General features: G+C 45.7%; 1 protein-coding gene across 2 annotated transcripts; it reads left to right on the top strand.

Moving 5' to 3' along the window:
- The first annotated feature begins 65 nt into the window (after nucleotides 1–65).
- LOC131725093 (DNA polymerase beta) lies at nucleotides 66–19,159 on the top strand. Of its 2 annotated transcripts, XM_059018619.1 has the most exons (14): nucleotides 70–324; nucleotides 1,244–1,301; nucleotides 1,422–1,488; nucleotides 2,105–2,179; nucleotides 2,330–2,388; nucleotides 3,103–3,152; nucleotides 3,782–3,833; nucleotides 4,690–4,744; nucleotides 5,364–5,436; nucleotides 5,725–5,795; nucleotides 7,937–8,023; nucleotides 17,633–17,697; nucleotides 17,884–18,023; nucleotides 18,992–19,159. In XM_059018619.1, the coding sequence occupies exons 1-14, from the start codon at nucleotides 264–266 to the stop codon at nucleotides 19,084–19,086; spliced, it is 1,008 nt and encodes a 335-aa protein (XP_058874602.1). In that variant the 5' UTR covers nucleotides 70–263; the 3' UTR covers nucleotides 19,087–19,159. The 2 variants fall into 2 exon arrangements, with proteins under 2 accessions (XP_058874603.1, XP_058874602.1); XM_059018620.1 differs by lacking the exons at nucleotides 17,633–17,697; nucleotides 17,884–18,023; nucleotides 18,992–19,159 and adding an exon at nucleotides 9,865–10,898 and having other exon boundaries at nucleotides 66–324.
- The last annotated feature ends 1,552 nt before the right edge of the window (nucleotides 19,160–20,711 follow it).

Here is a 20,711-nt window from a genome sequence, read left to right as displayed (position 1 = left end):
GTCCTCGATCACTGCTCTAAAATGTCTGCCCGTGTTTCAACGTGTGCTGTGACACGACCTGTGAAACCCCTCTATACACAGACTAGCCGTGCGTCACAATGTGCGCGATGATGCAATCACGCAGTGCGTCGGGTTGAGCTCCACCCCCTGCAGTACAGCGACTGATTAGGTATTGTGTGCGGGTCGTTTCTAATTTGGTTCCGTGCTGGAAATACTGTGTGTTTTTTAATATTTATATAAAAAAATACACGACACAGGGCAAGATGAGCAAGCGAAAAGCCCCGCAGGAGAGTCCGAACGAAGGCATTACTGATTTTCTGACAGGTAAATACTCGGCACCCCGCTGGTCTTGTGGGCCAGTGATTACAGTATACAGCAGTGCTGCTTGCAAGATCTGTGTGCATATCAAATATGTGCTGGTGTGCAATAAATAAATACCCAGGGGGGCAGTTTCTTTACTGGTTCGTTATGTTTGATGTGACGCTGCAAAACGCGTTCCACCGCGCGATGCATTCAAATGCAAACACATGCAGCTGCAGATGTTTGATTTATTTTTGTCTCCAGCCGACTCCTGCACTAGTAGTGCTAGGATAGATAGTGATTGCCATGGCTTTGTATGATTGCATTTCTCGCATGTGCGAGATCGCTTTCAGCCACTATCCGGTGTAAAAGCAAAATACAGAAGGTCTGTTAGATTTTGGTGTGCGTGTTTTTTTTTTTAATTGTCCAATGTGAATCTGTTTTAACAACGTTCATATTTTAAAGACAAAACGACAGTAAATGGTAAGAAGGACCTGTGTTCAGAATGAAATACGACCGATTTGCTTTTAAGTGGTCTGTTTGGGATTAGCACACTGCAGATCGTGTACGTCACCATTGCTTCCTGATTTTAAATAGCCAGGGCTGCTGCTTTGATTGGTGGAAGGTAGTTGGCCAATCAGGAATGACATTGGCGCGCTTTAAATGTATTTGTATTATTTTGCTAGCAAATGAAATGCAAGTTATTATAAAAGGCATCACAATATACCCTCTCTGATAGTATATGGTTAGTGCAGTTATATTATTATTATTATTATTATTATTATTATTATTATTATTATTATTATTCATGCATGGCTCAAGTGCATTTCTAATATATTCCAGTAGTAATTGCATTCTGAACTATGGTCCTTTTATCTGTGACGTTGAGACCCGCTGATCAGACTGATGGAACAAACTCTGGAATTGCTTTTTCTTTCTCCAGAGTTGGCCAATTACGAGCGGAATGTGAACCGAGCGATCCACAAGTACAACGCGTACAGGTAGGCATGCGCATTCCTGAGACACGGGTTGAAAAACCAACACTCCTGTCATAAGGACGGGTTAGCTGAGACTTCAGGGCTTCGTGTTTAAAGACCCCTCTGTCGCGCTTCTCCTCCCAGGAAAGCTGCGTCCGTTATCTCCAAGTACCCGGACAAGATAAAGAACGGAAACGAAGCGAAGAAGCTGGTGAGTATTGAGTGGGGGGGCTGGGGGGGGAGTCCGGGGGGGGGGGGGAAATCCTGGCTGCTTTCACCTGGATCTGTAACGCCAGAGCGGAGGGATTGTGAATGTTTCATTCAAGATGAACACAAAGATTATTAATAGATATACGTACAGCTATGGCCAGAAGTTTTGCATCGTCCTTTAGAATTAACACATTGTGCTTCATGATGTCGATTGAAACCTGCTGAATAATGTGACGTTAACATATTGAATTACACACCAGCGCTTTGGAGTCTTCCATAAAATTGAAAACTGTGATGTTTGGAAATCTAACATGAAATACTGTATTACTATTCCAGTATCCTTTTTTTTTTTGGCGATATCATTTTGTAGTTACTTTTGATTACATGATATTAAATAAAAAAATCTAAATGATGTTCATATAGTGTTTTGTTTTTAAATGAAGTCTCAATGCTAAAATTCTAGGTGATGCAACACTGTTGTCCAGAGCTGTACAGTTAAGTACTGTACACATGCATGTTGCACTAATTCATAAACTGTGATGCTGTGCTCCCTGTGAAGGCTTTATTCATCATTCAGACATTAGTAACTCCTGTAACAACTGGATATTTCCCCCCAGGATGGTGTTGGTGCGAAGATAGCAGAGAAGATTGATGAGTTTCTGTCCACCGGGAAGCTCCGGAAAATCGAGAAGGTGAGTGCCTGACGGGTGAACTGCAGTCATTACGCTGCTGTGGGTTGTGGCTTGAAGTTTTACTGCAGAGGTGTGATTTCATAATTGTGATCCTCGACACCCGCAGGAATGCACGAGGTGTGAGCGTCTGTGTGGTTTGCTTCTCCCCAGATCCGCAGTGATGACACCAGCTCTTCAATCAACTTCCTCACCAGAGTGACAGGCATTGGGTGAGGAGACGGCCGTCCTGGACAAAACGCTCCCTTAGTGAGACGAGGTCCAGTCATGTCTCTGTGCCTGCAGGTTCAGAGGTCACACAGAGTCGCTGCTACAGTAGAACCTCAGAGTTTCCGAACGCCTGGGGAATGGAGTCTGTTCGTGCCTGGAGCTCTGTGTCCACACCCTCAATCTGAATAATACAAGGATACAGCAGGGCAGTGCAGTACTCACATGGTTATGGTTCTGAAGCCTTTGAAACAGTACTGTAAGTGGAAAAAAGGCTGCATTGAAGTTAGCATTGAAACTGAAGCACAAACACTCAGCCATGCAGTCTCCTTTGGCTTGGGGTGGGGGGACCCTGTGCTTTGTTAAACTCAAATGCTCCTCGTAGAATTGCCTGTACTTGCTTTGAAAGCTGCCTCACCTTTCTGGATGCATGTGTTGGCACAGTAGTTTCGCCTCCTCCTCCGTGAGCAGCACGCCTCTTGCACTGTGGTTGCTTAGGTTGAAAGTGGGATGACCGGTAGAGCGGTCAGTTCGGTGTTCAGAGCTCCGGGGTTCTGCTGTATTTCAGTTTTAAGAACAGCGACACGTCTAACAAGGTAGTAGTAATAATATGAAGACAGGGACAGGTGGCTTCCCTCATCCTGACCTGTAATCCCTGGGAAGTGTTTGACAGTGTTTGAAACGGCGCTCTGCCCCTCTCTACCCCTCTCTGCCCCCAGGCCCGCTGCAGCACGGAAGTTTGTGGAGGAGGGAGTGAAGACCCTGGATGGTAGGGTCACAGCCTCGCGGTGTATTCAGTGTGTGTGTGTCTGTGTCTGTGTGTCTGTCTGTGTATCTGTGTGTGTCTCTCTGTGTGTCTGTGTGTGTCTGTCTGTCTGTATCTGTGTGTGTCTGTCTGTCTATCTGTGTGTGTGCGCGTCTGTCTGTCTGTGTTTGTGTGTGTCTGTCTGTCTTTGTCTGTCTCTGTGTCTGTGTGTCTATCTGTCTGTGTGTGTGTGTGTCTGTCTGTCTGTGTATCTGTGTGTGTGTCAGTCTGTGTCTGTCTTTGTGTGTCTCTCTGTCTGTGTGTGTCTATCTGTCTGTCTGTGTGTGTGTCTGTCTGTGTCTGTCTTTGTGTGTCTCTGTCTGTGTCTGTGTGTCTATCTGTCTGTGTGTGTGTGTGTCTGTCTGTGTATCTGTGTGTGTGTGTGTGTCTGTGTGTCTCTCTGTCTGTGTCTGTGTATCTGTGTGTGTGTGTGTGTGTGTGTGTGTCTGTCTGTTTGTGTATCTGTGTGTGTGTCTGCCTGTCTGTCTGTCTGTCTGTCTGTCTGTCTGTCTGCCAGCATGCTGTCAGTGTAACGCTGTGCTCGTGGGAGTGAGGATTTTTTTTTTTTTTCTCATTTCTTTTTGAAACATTAGATCTGAAGAAGATTGAACACAAGCTCAACCATCATCAGCAGATTGGCCTCAAGTAAGTCGTTTTGTTTCATTTCTTAAATGTTTGTCTCGCAGATCTAATCCTTCCCTCAGTCCCTGAATTTGAAACGGATGTTGGAATTGCTTGAAAAATCGCAACAGTTAAATAGATACAGGCACCGAGGAGAGTGAGAGCTGAGCTTCCTCTTGAGAAAACCATCTTATTTAAAACAAGCACTTCCTCTTAAATGTTCCCTAAAGCCCCAGTCTTGTCCAAATTAACTTCCAGTGCATTACTGCCGCTGGCCAGCAGGTGGAGCCATACCCCAATATATTCTTATTCAGTCTTTTGTTCCGGGTGATTTCATCTGCTGTATATAGGGAACACTTTGAAGAGAAGATTGACACTTTTAAAACGTTCAGCGTCTGCTCCATTAAATATTGATCTTGCAGGTTTATGTATTTGAATTTATAAAATACAGTATTTATAGAATGTTCTCAATTTAGTGGCACAGTATTTATGGAACAGAGATAAAAAAAAACAAAGAAAAAACATTTAAACAAGCCCTCAAATACAGCGTGTGAATGTTTAACTTGAAATAAACACAAAGATGATTAGTAGATATATGTACAGCTCTGTCCAAAAGCATTGCACCCCCCCTGTAGAATGAACTCTCTGTGCTTCATGAAGTGGAGTGAAAGCTGCTGAATAATGTGACGTTCACATATTGAATTGCACACGGCTCTGGAGTTAATTAACTAAAAACTGACAAAAATTGAAAAATGTGACATTTCCAAATCTAGCAAGAAATACTACTGTACTGCTATTACAGCTTGTGGTAGATTACATGATGTTAAATAAAAGATCTAGATTATGTTCATATATATATATAAACTTTTTAAACTTTCAGGTACTTTGAGGATTTTGAAAAGAGGATCCCCAGAGCTGAGATGCTGAAGATGCAGGTGAGTCTCTCCCCCCCCCCCCCCCCCCTCACTGGAATTCTCTTTCAGTACATCTACACAGCCCCCCCCCCCCTCACCAGAATTCTCTTTCAGTACATCTACACAGCGCCCCCTCCCTCACTGGAATTCTCTTTCAGTACATCTACACAGCGCCCCCTCCCTCACTGGAATTCTCTTTCAGTACATCTACACAGCGCCCCCTCCCTCACTGGAATTCTCTTTCAGTACATCTACACAGCGCCCCCTCCCTCACTGGAATTCTCTTTCAGTACATCTACACAGCGCCCCCTCCCTCACTGGAATTCTCTTTCAGTACATCTACACAGCCCCCCCCCCCTCACTGGATAATTCTCTCATTTGGCCACTAGGTGGGGATATTTAAACATCTCATTATAAATACATATGAAACATTGGCCATGTTTTTTCTTTTTCTTGTCCAGACCGTTCTTTGTCAGAGCAGGGTTAGATTGGGGTCAATTCCAGTTCTTGTTTTGACTTCACGAAAGCAAAATGAGTTCATTGTATAGAGTGATGCAAAGCCTTTGACTGGAGCTGTGCAGGTGAGTGCAGCTCCCCATTGTCCTGCAGGGGGCTCATGCTGCTCCTGGTGTGTTTGCAGGACCTCATTCTGAGCGAGCTGGAGACGCTGGATCCAGAGTACATCGGCACCGTCTGCGGGAGCTTCAGGAGAGGTCAGGTCTGCACAAACACAGCGATGCGTTTTATACAGCGTTTCCAGGGCTAGGACTTGTTTGAGCACTCATAGAATTAGGAAATACAACATTGTGATGCAGTGTGTGTGCGTGCGTGCGTCTGTCTGTATCTCTGTGTGTCTGTCTGTAGTGTGTCTGTCTGTCTGTATTGTCTGTCTATCTGTCTGTCTGTCTGTATTGTATTGTGTGTGTGTGTGTGTGTCTGTATTGTGTGTGTGTTGTGTCCTGTGAACTCAGTTGAACCCGTATCGTGTTGGTTTAATGCAGGTGCAGAGTCAAGTGGTGATATTGATATTCTTCTCACCCATCCCAACTTCACCTCGGAGTCGACTAAACAGGTGTGTGTTCCAGTGTAATGCAGGGTTGTTATAAACAGGTGTGTGTTCCTGTGTAATGCAGGGTTGTTATAAACAGGTGTGTGTTCCTGTGTAATGCAGGGTTGTTATAAACAGGTGTGTGTTCCTGTGTAATGCAGGGTTGTTATAAACAGGTGTGTGTGTTCCAGTGTAATGCAGGGTTGTTATAAACAGGTGTGTGTTCCTGTGTAATGCAGGGTTGTTATAAACAGGTCTGTGTTCCTGTGTAATGCAGGGTTTTTATAAACAGGTCTGTGCTGTGCTGTTCAGGGAGAGTAAGCCACACACTACTCTCTTCCTGTCAGTTCTTCTTTGTTGTTTAGACCTAATTGAAATTGTTGAAAGCCAGCCAGCGTCCCCGAGGCTGAATGGATGCAGATAGAACGCTAATCCTCTTCCAGTCCGTCTCCCTGTCCTGTGTGAGGCGAGCCCGGCCCGTCCTGTTGGGAAAGGGGCGTTCATGCCGGGGTGTGCTGACTCTGCTGGCCCACGTTCCTGCCTGGATCACTGACCCTGATGAACACGATGAAAAGCAGACCCTGAGGTTCCAGGGAAGCAATCCTGAGTGCGATCCAGTAACCGCGGCTCAGTGCTGAGCTTGTCTGAGCGCTGTGTTTGTAACGAGGGGTCAGTAAGAGGTGTGAGCCCTGCCTTCAAAGCCAGGCGTCCCGTCAACCCTTTCAGTGGAGGAAGGACTGCAGAGATTGTGCTATAGAAATAACTCCCAAGTGGGGACGCGCTGCTGTAGTTTTGTCACAGGATTCCTGCACGAAGACCGACCATAGAGGCTGGTTCTGGAAAGGCTGGTTCTGGGGACGCTCACACTGGTCACATGACTGCCTCGGGGACGCTCACACTGGTCACATGACTGCCTCGGGGACGCTCACACTGGTCGCATGACTGCCTCGGGGACGCTCACACTGGTCGCATGACTGCCTCGGGGACGCTCACACTGGTCACATGACTGCCTCGGGGACGCTCACACTGGTCGCATGACTGCCTCGGGGACGCTCACACTGGTCGCATGACTGCCTCAGGGACGCTCACACTGGTCACATGACTGCCTCGGGGACGCTCACACTGGTCACATGACTGCCTCGGGGACGCTCACACTGGTCACATGACTGCCTCGGGGACGCTCACACTGGTCGCATGACTGCCTCAGGGACGCTCACACTGGTCACATGACTGCCTCGGGGACGCTCACACTGGTCACATGACTGCCTCGGGGACGCTCACACTGGTCGCATGACTGCCTCGGGGACGCTCACACTGGTCGCATGACTGCCTCGGGGACGCTCACACTGGTCACATGACTGCCTCGGGGACGCTCACACTGGTCGCATGACTGCCTCAGGGACGCTCACACTGGTCACATGACTGCCTCGGGGACGCTCACACTGGTCACATGACTGCCTCGGGGACGCTCACACTGGTCGCATGACTGCCTCGGGGACGCTCACACTGGTCGCATGACTGCCTCGGGGACGCTCACACTGGTCGCATGACTGCCTCGGGGACGCTCACACTGGTCGCATGACTGCCTCGGGGACGCTCACACTGGTCGCATGACTCACTCGGGGACGCTCACACTGGTCACATGACTGCCTCGGGGACGCTCACACTGGTCACATGACTGCCTCGGGGACGCACACACTGGTCGCATGACTGCCTCGGGGACGCTCACACTGGTCGCATGACTGCCTCGGGGACGCTCACACTGGTCACATGACTGCCTCGGGGACGCTCACACTGGTCACATGACTGCCTCGGGGACGCACACACTGGTCGCATGACTGCCTCGGGGACGCTCACACTGGTCGCATGACTGCCTCGGGGACGCTCACACTGGTCACATGACTGCCTCGGGGACGCTCACACTGGTCACATGACTGCCTCGGGGACGCTCACACTGGTCACATGACTGCCTCGGGGACGCACACACTGGTCGCATGACTGCCTCGGGGACGCTCACACTGGTCGCATGACTGCCTCGGGGACGCTCACACTGGTCACATGACTGCCTCGGGGACGCTCACACTGGTCACATGACTGCCTCGGGGACGCTCGCTCGATTGTGGTGAACCAGCCCTAACCTCCCAGGGCTGCTTGTTGTTTTCCAGCCCAAGCTGCTGCATGCGGTCGTGGATCACCTGCAAGGGACCGGCTTCATCACTGACACTCTGTCCAAGGGGGAGGCCAAGTTCATGGTGAGTACCAGAGTCAGATAATAATGAATGAGTCCTGCTGTGTAACATTACAATGCACAGGCTATAGGAATGAATGAGTCCTGCTGTGTATCATTACAATGCACAGGCTATAGGAATGAATGAGTCCTGCTGTGTATCATTACAATGCACAGGCTATAGGAATGAATGAGTCCTGCTGTGTATCATTACAATGCACAGGCTATAGGAATGAATGAGTCCTGCTGTGTATCATTACAATGCACAGGCTATAGGAATGAATGAGCCCTGCTGTGTATCATTACAATGCACAGGCTATAGGAATGAATGAGCCCTGCTGTGTATCATTACAATGCACAGGCTATAGGAATGAATGAGCCCTGCTGTGTATCATTACAATGCACAGGCTATAGGAATGAATGAGCCCTGCTGTGTATCATTACAATGCACAGGCTATAGGAATGAATGAGCCCTGCTGTGTAACATTACAATGCACAGGCTATAGGAATGAATGAGTCCTGCTGTGTATCATTACAATGCACAGGCTATAGGAATGAATGAGTCCTGCTGTGTATCATTACAATGCACAGGCTATAGGAATGAATGAGTCCTGCTGTGTATCATTACAATGCACAGGCTATAGGAATGAATGAGTCCTGCTGTGTATCATTACAATGCACAGGCTATAGGAATGAATGAGTCCTGCTGTGTATCATTACAATGCACAGGCTATAGGAATGAATGAGCCCTGCTGTGTATCATTACAATGCACAGGCTATAGGAATGAATGAGTCCTGCTCCGTATCATTACAATGCACAGGCTATAGGAATGAATGAGCCCTGCTGTGTATCATTACAATGCACAGGCTATAGGAATGAATGAGTCCTGCTCCGTATCATTACAATGCACAGGCTATAGGAATGAATGAGCCCTGCTGTGTATCATTACAATGCACAGGCTATAGGAATGAATGAGCCCTGCTGTGTAACATTACAATGCACAGGCTATAGGAATGAATGAGTCCTGCTGTGTATCATTACAATGCACAGGCTATAGGAATGAATGAGCCCTGCTCCGTATCATTACAATGCACAGGCTATAGGAATAGGTCTACACGGTGTTCTGAAGGCTTTGAGCTCCCGAGTTTACAGCTGCAGCCAAAAGTTTTGTATTACCTAGAATTCTAGGATTGAAACATCATTAAAAAAAAACAAAAAAACTATATGAACATAATTTTAGATATTTTATTTAACATCATGTAATCAAAGAAACTAGCGAGAGTACGGGGGGGGTGTCGTTCCGTTGTTTTTGAGAAGTGGCTCGTTTGGTGTGAACGTGTTATACTGCAGCACCTTGACTTGTTTTCTAGAGTCATGGTGAAGAGGACCAATCCGGGCTCTCTATAAACGTTCATTAAAGTGCTTTTTTTTTTTTTTTTTTTTTTCCTTTTCTAGTCAATAAAACCAAACACTTGTTTGTTTAAAGGAAGCGATGAGATCGCGAGCTGTGTGTTCAGAAACACAGGCTTTGCTTGTGTGATTCAGGGAAAGAGATATCTGGGTTAACCACACGCAAAGGCCTCCAGGTATATTTCCACGGTTTTGAGTTTCTATGTAAAGTCAAGTTTTGCCAGAATTAAAAAAAAAAATAATAATAATAAAATCAGGCAGCGTCTTTGGTGTGGCTTTGGGAAGACACTCGCCTTTTGTCTGATTATGTGGCTGCTTATATATAATCAGAGGAACTGGAGGCCCTTCCTATCCTTTATTTTAAAAGGGAATTCATGTCAATTGAATGTTATCGGGTTTCACGTCTACGCTGGATTCTGCCTGCACAAGTCACAATAATGCAGCTTTATTTTCAGGACCCCCATTATAGAGGTAAGATACCTCTGATTAAACTAATAGACCTGAGCCCTGAAGGCATGAGAGGGGCAAGGGGGAGCAACAGCTGCTGTGCTGAATCCAAATAAGAGAGTCCTTCCCTTCCACCACATCCTTCAATATGAATCGCAGCCCAGCAAGCCAGACATGGCCCAGAAGCTGTGTGCTATACCCTGGAGAAGCACAGAGTCCCCAAGAAGGAACGGCAGCTCACCCCACCATTGCTGTTCAGTTAAGGATGAAGACGTTGCTTTAGGAAAATGAAACAGCGACGTCTTTGAACAGAACTGCATGCATAGCTCGCTGTCAGTAAACGCTGGATGCAGATTCATTTTTATGGTGGGAGAGTGTTTAAGGGACACGTTTAGAAGCAGCTGGCTCCAGTATTGGTCAAACACATGTAATGCTTCCTAATTGCAGGGTTCTTAAACGCAGCCCATGTGTTTCGCTCTCGCTCCCTCTCTCTCGACCAGCACTGCTGACAAGTTTCATTGTCTGTAAATGTAACGGCAGCAGCAGCTTCGTCCACAGGCAGTCCTGGCCAGGCTTCGTTTAGAACGAGGCTCAGTGAAATGGCTAGGTTATGGGTGAAGGTAGTAATTTTTGTTGACGTTTTAAGTATAGCTTGTTAATGATTGATATACTGTCCTCCTGTGCTAGCAGTGGGAACTGGAAAACCAGCCGCAGTAACTTTAGGGATCAGCTTGCAATAATACCCCTCAGTCACAGAGTTCCCCTTTTATTTTGAAGTCCCGCCCCATCGAAGGCCCTGTCAGCTTGTAATTCTGTTTGCGTGTCGTAACCCTGCGGTTCTGTATCGCTTTCCTGTCTCTGGATCATCTCGCGGCGCTTGTGACGTGGACCAGTGTTTACTCCGAGAAGGATTACAATATTGAGGTGAAGAAGCCATTGTAAAAACATACAGAATTACCCAACCCTGGCTCTAATTATAGACACGACTTTTCTAATGCATTCAAGTCTTTTTGACATCTCATATGTGCAGGTACTGCTAAGCTTTAGAATTATTATTATTATTATTATTTATTTCTTAGCAGACGCCCTTATCCAGGGCGACTTACAATGGTTACAAGATATCACATTATTTTTACATACAATTACCCATTTATACAGTTGGGTTTTTAATGGAGCAATCTAGGTAAAGTACCTTGCTCAAGGGTACAGCAGCAGTGTCCCCCACCTGGGATTGAACCCACGATCCTCCGGTCAAGAGTCCAGAGCCCTAACCACTACTCCACACTGCTGCCCCAGAATCCACGGTAACTCCCTCATTTCCATGTATATCTATTGATGTGCTTGTGATGTCATTCACTGTGTAGTTGTTGATGTAATGAGCGACTGATCCTTTCTGTTTAACCCTTCTGGCATCGTGGTATTGAGTCTGTTCATATTGTCCTTTTTTCTTCTGTATTGTACGTTATCTCATTTTGCTTCTTCTGAAGCTACCATTTGTGGGTCGTTCATGTTGCTCATTTTTTGTACAGTTGAACTATTGGTTCATTTACTTTATTTCTTGTGTTTGATAGCTTCTGTATTCTTTTATGTGATGACGTACCGGTCTCTCTCCTACCTATTTTATTTTGTTACAATTTTGGCTAAATATTCCATTAACTAGTTCTGCATGACGGGTACAAATACACAACTGTGGACAAAAGATTTGCATCACCTAAAATTCTAGGATTTTTTTTTTTAATGATTAAATAATTTAGATCTTTTATTTAACATCATGTAGACACTATAAAACGATATCACAGAAGTCTCCAGGAAGCTATAATAGTAGTATATCATATATCATCACTATATAATAGTACTATTTAATGTTAGATTTTGAAATGTCGCATTTTTAAATTATACAGTTTTTCTCTTAAGTATATGGAAAACTACAAAGTGGTGTGTAATTCAATATGTTAACTTAACATTATTCAGCAGGTTTCATTCGAGTTAATTCTACAGGGTGATGCAATGCTGTATATATTTCTCTATTAATAGGGCTCTTGGCTGCCAGTCTGCCAGTCTCTCCCCACCCCGAGGCTTTCTAACACTTTGAAACACGCACCTCTGTGATCAGCTCCCTCTCTGTGTGTGGTGTGCTCTGCATTGCTAGATAGTTTTATCATTATTCTGTAGCAGTTTATTTTGCGAATGGGACGTTGACTGTCTCTTAAAGCACTGTGAGAATGACTGGGATGTCGCTGGCTATATTGCGGCTGCAGTTCTTAACAGACTGGGCTCAGTCGTGTGTGAATCGAGCTGCTGTGCTGGGAAGGGTCCTGTGCAACTGGAGCTTCTGTTTTTCACATGAGATAAACCAGAGGCCTGTCTTGCAGATGTTTCTGATCCCTCCACACTTACTTAAAAGGTGCACAGCAAGCGCATCCCCGCTGTTACAGCTGCTGTCCGAAACACAGGCAGGACAGTCTGTTCTGGAAAGAGACAGCGTGCTGCAGTCAATATCCTTTCCAAACGTACAGCTGTGGCTAAAGGTTTTGCAGCCCCCTATAGAATTAACTAATGTTGCTTTGGAAAGTTGAGTGAAACCTGCTGAATAATGTTAACATATTGAATTGCACACCGCTTTGGAGTCTTCCATACACTTAATGAAAAACTGACAAACTGAAAAATGTGACATTTCGAAATCTAACATGAAATACTACTGTGCAACTATAATGGCTTCCGGTAGACTTTTTCTTGCGATTATCATTTTGTAGTTTCTTTGATTACAAGATGTTAAATAAAAGATCTAAATTATGTTCCTATAGTTGTCTTATTTTTTTTTTTTTTAATTGTCTCAATTCTACAATTTCGAGGTGATGCAAAACATTTGCCCAGAGCGATACAGAGCCAATAAGTTGTCGAGGATCATTGAGTTCTGTCTGTGGAATCAGACAGCGGTGAAACACTTTCAGAGGGAGGAGGTTAAGAAAGAGAAGCGACTCCTACAGTCGGGTGCTCGTTTCCTCTGGGAGCTGTCGGGAATCTCCGGAGCGTGTTTGGGATTAGGAGGCGAGCGCTGCGCCCCAGTTTGGGATTGAAGCCACCCCTCTGTTGTGTGCGGGAGCCTGCAGCAGTTAACCAGCTGGGAACCGAAAACAGTCATTATCCTTCCTGTGTCAGATTGATTCCAGGATGAAAGGCTCCACCTTGCCCTGTGGTGATCTGGGGATTAGCAGCGACCCTCCCCTGGGTGCTTTGGTCTTGCGAGCATCGCGGCTCTCAATCCACCCATTCTCCGTCACTACAGACCTATGATCTGCGAAGGATGTGGGTCCTTCACACTCTGCATGAAATAGGAGAGAACTCTGAAAACTGTAGAGGACCGGATACCCTGTGTTCTTTTAAAAGAAAAGAAAAAACGACTTACACAGGATGTAATTCAGATACATCGCATATATGTCTTCTTGAGAAATCACCCCCTAATTATGTCATTATAATAGATCACAAGACCAATAGATTCCTCCAAACTCAGCCAATTATTCCCCATGCAGTTCGCTCCAGGAAAGAGTGTTTCGGGACCTGGAGGTCTCATTATTCATGCAATCAGACTGGATCCAGGGCTCTCTATCTCTAATAGGGGAGCAGAGCCTCAGGGAGGGAGTGTTTGCATGTGGCCAGCATTAGTAAGCACAGAGTGTGCTTGGGTTGCAGGCTTGACTGCCCACCTGTGTCCAGTCAGGCAGAATGAACACTGGAGTACCAATCTGTCACAAATCATTTGCAAATTATCTTTTACAAAATGCGTTTTGATATGTTCTGATTTAGTTACAGATGCACAACAGATTTATTTTTGGTTTTGTTTTGCTGTTTTTTTTATTTTATTTATTTAATTCCACGCAAGTTTGACAAACGCACGCAATTGGGTCTCGGATTCTGTAATGTTGTACTGGTCCCAGGGCGTGGGCGCGGACGTCATGGCGGGGGCAGATGTTTGGCAGCTGTGGGACAATACTAATCCATGTCTTAGTTAGCAGTGCCAGGCTGTGGAGGGTCCTCATTTTAAGATGAAGAGAAGAAAAAAATAATAAGGCATGAATTGGATGTTGTTCAGCCATTCTTAAAATAAGACATTGATTGAAAATACAGACAGATGTTTCCAGGTCCCTTTACTCTCATGCGATCGTACCCGCGGCTGGAGCCGTACATTTCTGATGCTCTGCCCTGTAAAGCTGCTCTGTGGGGAAAACCATTGAACCCCAACGAGGGTCCAGAAACTGGACATGCTTCTGGGGAGAATATTTTGGCTCCAGCTGTGAAGGATGAGCTGTTGCATTGAAAGCTTTGTAGATCTCTGAGATTTTTGAAGCTAACTGGCATCCCTGCTTCCCTGCCTGCATAATTGCTTGCCTTATTAATTTGTTTACTTCATGCTTGGAAGATCGTTTTTTATTTTTTTTTTAATTGCTGTCAGCTCAGTGGAACATTCTTGTAAGCGGAGTGTTTCTGGTCTATTTGATTCCCTTCACAAACACTCTTTAAATGCTCCGCTCTTGGGATCACCGTCGTCGGCACTGGGAGGTGAAACGTGTTCAGATGTGAATGTGTGTGAAAACGAACACGTGGTTTCTTGCACCTCCTTTTGAATTCTCCAGATAGGACACCTGCAGTACACTCTACAGCTCTGGCCAAACGTTTTGCATCAGGAACTCATTCCGCTTCATAAAGTCGAATGAAACCCTCTGGATAATGCGACGTTAACATATTGAATTGCACACCGCTCTGTAGTTTTCCATGTACTTAACTAAAAACTGACAAATCTAACATGAAATCTAATATGAAATACTGTACTACTAGTAAGGCTTCCGGCAGACTTTTGCAATGTCATTTTGTAGTTTCTTTGATTACATGATGTTAAATAAAATATCTAAATTATGTTCATATTTCTATTTTAAATGATGTCTCAGTCCTAAAATTCCAGCTGATGCAGAACTTTTGGCCAGAGCTGTAATAGGATTACCTTTGGATTCACCTGTTTCTGTTACCGGTTTGACTTGCAGGCTGATAGAGAGCTCTGAGGGATAAATCACTAGCAGAACATTCTGCGCACCTGCCAATTACTTGTGTGCCAATTTGGAGTCGCAGCAAACCAGTAATTTCCTCAGCCTTTAATAGATATTTCTTTTTAATGCCGTGATTTATTGTTGCCCTGCTTTGAAAGTCCCTGTTGAGAAAGGCTTGTAAGGACTCCAGCAGGAGCAGCTGATTTGAATCATGATCCTGCAGAGAAAACCAAACACAGAAAGGAACCCTGATCATCCAGCAAGCTAATCAAACCAACAGAAATATCACCAGAAAAAGCACCAGCGTGCGGACCTGAGCACCCTGTCCGAGAAGCAGAGAGTGGACAGACAGGTCAGAGCTGGACAGCACGAAGAATGGATGTTACCCATTGGACAGCACTAAGAGTGGGGGTTACCCATTGGACTGTACTAAGAGTGGGGGTTACCCATTGGACTGTACTAAGAGTGGGGGTTTCCGATTGGACTGTACTAAGTGTGGGGGTTACCGATTGGACTGTACTAAGTGTGGGGGTTACCCATTGGACTGTACTAAGAGTGGGGGTTACCCATTGGACTGTACTAAGAGTGGGGGTTACCCATTGGACTGTACTAAGAATGGGGGTTACCCATTGGACAGCACTAAGAATGGGGGTTACCCATTGGACTGTACTAAGAGTGGGGGTTTCCGATTGGACTGTACTAAGTGTGGGGGTTACCTATTCTAACAGTGAGCACCACATTCCATGCTGTGAGTTTTTGCTGATTAACGCTGAATTCTTCTTATTGACCAACACAAGTATCACGTGTGAACGCAACACAGTATCAAGAAGCTCAGACCATTTCACACACTCAGCACAGCCACCTGCCAGGGGACTGCTGAACAGTCCCAGCCGTTTCTCTGGCTTCACTCACCTTATAGAATCTTTCCAGTCGAAGCCTCCTGTTAGGCTTTGGCTAAAGGAGAGCCCAGGTTATGAATAATACAAATTCTGATGATTTTATATTCGCTGGGGTCCAGGGCTTTGGAGCCACTCTGTTCAGCTTCCAGGCAAACTCTTCAGCTGAGACTATAGGAACATAATTTACATATTTTATTTAACATCATGTAATCATAGAATTTATATTTCAAAAGTCTCCTGGAAGCCGTAATATTAGTACAGTTGTATTTCATGTAAGATTTTGAAATGTCAGTTTTTCCAATGTTTGTCAGTTTTTACATGAAGTATCTAGAAGACTACTAAGCGGTGTGTAATTCAATATGTTAGCGTCACATTATTCAGCAGGATGTGAACAGCTCCTAATGCTGCGCACTGGGTTTCTGTTGAAGGTAATTGGATGGTAGAGAAGGTAAGCAATAGTAAAGCACAGCCACACTCCACCAATTACCAGAATCTGAATTTCCAAATTATGGGACGGCTCCCACTGATCTGCCTGTTTTGCTTTTGCAAATCCCGGTAATTCACTCGTTGTGATTTGTTGCTATCACAATGCTTTACTCATGAAGACACAATGACATCACAATGCTTTACTCATGAAGACACAATGACATCACAATGCTTTACTCATGAAGACACAATGACATCACAATGCTTTACTCATGAAGACACAATGACATCACAATGCTTTACTCGTGAAGACACAATGACATCACAATGCTTTACTCGTGAAGACACAATGACATCACAATGCTTTACTCGTGAAGACACAATGACATCACAATGCTTTACTCATGAAGACACAATGACATCACAATGCTTTTTTCCTGAAGACACAATGACACAAGCTGTGTGTTCACGAGCTGACTCCGTACAACAGCAGCGATCTCTATAGCCACCTTCAGGAAATAATGTTAACTATGCCTGCTCTTACTGTTAGACTCAAAAGACAACACTTTGATTGCTAACTTACTGTCTGGATTTGTGTTGAACCCATTTTTACCCAGGTTCCCATCATGAAACAAATAGAGGTTTGTTCATTTTGCCTTCTCTTTGCGAATCAATGGTACATTGCTGTAAACTGTGCTGAGGTTGAACCAAATCATTTCCTGAAATGTCCCAATTACTGAAAGTATCAAAACCTCAAACCACAGGAATTCTAATATCTCCAGTTATTATCTAACCACCCGAAAATAAAACCCATGAAATAAACAGAAAAACGGTTTCGGCAGCCTGCTGTCGGCCCCAGCCTGCCTCGTCCCTGTTCTCTAGCACAGCCTGCCTCGTCCCTGCTCTCCAGCCTGCCTGCCTCGTCCCTGCGCTCCAGCCCAGCCTGCCTCGTCCCTGCTCTCCAGCCCAGCCTGCCTGCCTCATCCCTGCTCTCCAGCCCAGCCTGCCTGCCTCGTCCCTGCTCTCCAGCCCTGCCTGCCTGCCTCGTCCCTGCGCTCCAGCCCAGCCTGCCTCGTCCCTGCTCTCCAGCCCAGCCTGCCTCGTCGCTGCTCTCCAGCCCTGCTGAGGCTCAGACAATGAGTCCAGTGTGTGCTGCCACACCGCAAACCTTCATCTCTAATGTAGAGTCCTGCATGCTGAGGCCGTGGGCTTGTCTGCTCATCTGCCTTTGAAGACAGCGGTCTGGTAGGAATTAACCCTGCTCATGCAACCGAGCATGAAATCGCGTTTCAGTGTAATAATGATTCTCAATTAAAGAGTTCCTACAAAATCTGACCAAAGCAGTACTGGATGTGAAAAAACAAAAATCTAACGTATATATTCAAGCCAGCTGATCATCTCTCTTTCTCCAGGGGGTGTGCAAGCTGCCAGATGATGATGAGGGCTCGGATTGCCTCCACCGCAGGATTGATATTAGGTACAGGGTGTCGGCTTGCTCATTTTTCTGTAGTGTTTAACCCAGTGTTTTACATCACAGGGGTATTAGAAATGGTACAAACGATTACATTAAATATTGAATGTATTTATTTTTTGCAAGAAATGCATCTACTCGGGCTGCTTGTAGAATGGCGTTTGTAATTCTAATGTGTTTGTGCTCTTTCAGATTGATCCCCAAGGATCAGTATTACTGCGGCGTTCTGTACTTCACTGGCAGCGACATCTTCAACAAGAACATGCGGACCCACGCCTTGGAGAAGGGCTTCACTCTGAACGAGTACACCATCCGCCCGCTGGGGGTCACCGGTCAGTGCAGGGGCCCAGGGCGCTTCATTTTTAAGAAGCATTTTTCAAAAAAAAAACTCTGACATAGAAACAGGAACAGTTGCTTGTGTATCATGACCTCTACATACATCCCTGTTTCATCAGGCTCAATATCTTAAATCAGGTTGAGCATGCCTGCACCCACATTGCAAACCAGTCTGAAAGCTGCCAGCTCATGGTTGTGATTAGGGTGGCAGGCAGCGCTGGCCCAGCCCAGCAGAGTAGAGCAGTGTGCAGCCCGGTATTAATTATCAGGAGCTGGCAGGGAGTAGAATTAAGGGGCTCCATGGTGCCAGCCCTATAAACTCACAATAAGGGCAATTAGACTGGTTTTACCTGGGGAAAATGGACTTTCCTGTAATAGCTAAAGGAGCTTTTTAAAAGAGCGCATGTTTGTGGCTCCTGCGCTTGGTTTATGGTGTCACGGGAGGCTTTTATCTGGGGCTCTAATGGCTGGCAGACTCTTTATAACGAATCTAGGAAATGGAAAATTGCAGAGAGGGCAGCTGGCATTCCCAGTCATTACAGCATTCTTCATCCCCGGGATAATGACAGGTAGGAAATCATGGGAAATAATGATTTGAAAAGTTTCCAATGGTGTTTTAAAGCTGTCGTCTCGAGGGACCAGTGAAAATAACTCCTCTCTTGCCCAGTACTGGAGATAAAAAGACCGGAGTGTCACTGCTGTGTTCGGGAGTGTTACGAGAAAGGATTTATTTTTTTATTTCTAGATAGCAATTCTTATTGTGCCTTTGACAGCTATGGCCAAAGATGTAGCATTACCCTCTAGAATGAACTGATTCGGCTTCATGAAGTCGAATGAAAGCTGCTGAATAATAATGTGACTAACATATTGAATTCCACTCTGCTTTGGAGTTTCCCACACACTTAACGATGTTCAGAGCGGGTCGTGCAGTGCAGGGTTCATCTGCTCTCCTTTGTGACGACAGGTGTGGCAGGCGAGCCTCTCCCAGTGGACAGCGAGCAGGACATCTTCGAGTACATCGAGTGGCGATACCGTGAGCCTAAAGACCGCAGCGAGTGATCGTCCAGCAGCGTCCAGCCACCACTGACCAAGAAACAAAGTGGGGTGTGGGAGGATTGCATTGCTGGGGGGGGTAGAGTGTGTGGGGGGGGGGTAGTGTGGGGGGTACAGAGTGTGAGGGGGGTGAGGGGGGTGAGGGGGGGGTTTGGGTGTGTGGGGTTTAGGCTTAGCATCAAGAGTGTTGATTTCTGCACAACTCAAATTTCTCTTGAACAATAATCCATCGTACTCGTCTCTAATTAAAGCCTTAGGAAGTTCTTGATATTTTATCATTTTTAAATGTTAATAAGCAGTCTGTGGTGCTGCCTTCTGGTTACGAGTCTTCGAGCAGTGTGGGAGCGCCAGGTACTATGCGGTATATACACACAGGCCCCCTGCTGGCTGATTACTGTAATTACACTGCTGTTGTAGAAGAGTTACATTGCGTTTTCATTATCACCCAGCTGAGATTGAGTTATATTAACATGAATTACAAAGCCATGTGACTCCCAGCCTAACCATTGAATCAAGATTGCTGAACTTATTTATTTAACACGTTAGACCAGGAAGAAAGAAAGGGCAGTGATGATTTAGGAGCCCTTCTCGTGCTCAGAGCTGGCCTCTTTCCTCTCAGCCATGTCTCTGTTCTTCTCCACGCTGAGTAAGATACAGGCAGGAAGACTGTGTTAGTCGAGGGGGAACCCCAATAAAAGGCCATCACCACACAGCGCGTTTGTGTCATTGTTTTATTGAAAAATAAGAATTTAAATACAAATGTACACATTAAAAACCACCTTGATCTGTGAAAAGGGAAGGGCCCGGGTACGAAGGGTTGGGCAATTTGAAAACTTCACGTCAAAGTGACTCGGACTGCAGTTACGTCATCAGAAGCCATTCAAGGCTATTTGTTTTCCTGTTGCTTTAATCAGCAACATCTTTACTCCATTGTTGCTGTTTTATGTTTATTTCAATATTAAAAAAGGCACATTTTAAAACGTGTAAAGTGGTTAATAGTGTTACAATGACAGCGTCTGTTTTCTATGTAGTGTTACTTGACATTCTGAAGCCAGGAAAGGTAAGGTTGTAATAATAGAATGCGAGGCTCCCTTCAGCTCTGTCTACCATGCCAGCCTGATTCTCCATCACAGCGCTTTTCAACTGGGCGGTTCAGCAGCTGCTGTGAATCAGGAGCCATTTCAACTGGGGGGGGGGGGGGGGGGGGGGGGGGGGGGGGGGGCAGCCGAGAAACAGGAGCCCGGTCCGACGGAAACAGGGCTGCAGTGAACGCTGCCTGTCTGGAATGGTGCATTTTCACACACTGTACAAGAGAGAGTGGTGAAGCCACGGTCCCTGCCTGTGGTGCTGAACAGACCACGCCCCCTCCTGGAGTAAGAGTAGGTTCACTCGGTGCTGCTGGGAATGTTTGAAGCAGATCCGCAGGACAGCACTGAGTGGGGGAAACACGAGTACAGAGCAGAGGCCAAGACTCACAAAAAATCAAGTGTGTCCACGGTGGGCGCTGTGCAGCATACTATGTCTTCTAGACAGAAATGTGACTAGCTGAACAGCACCAGCCTTTGGAAATGCAGCTTGTATGTCAGTCATTAAAAGCCATTTGGTACAATCGCCTATCTACTGTTGAAAAA

Source organism: Acipenser ruthenus, unplaced genomic scaffold (assembly GCF_902713425.1).
Source record: "Acipenser ruthenus unplaced genomic scaffold, fAciRut3.2 maternal haplotype, whole genome shotgun sequence".
NCBI lineage: Eukaryota > Metazoa > Chordata > Actinopteri > Acipenseriformes > Acipenseridae > Acipenser > Acipenser ruthenus.
Note: the sequence above shows the minus strand (reverse complement) of the source record. Positions and strands in the feature narration are given on the sequence as shown.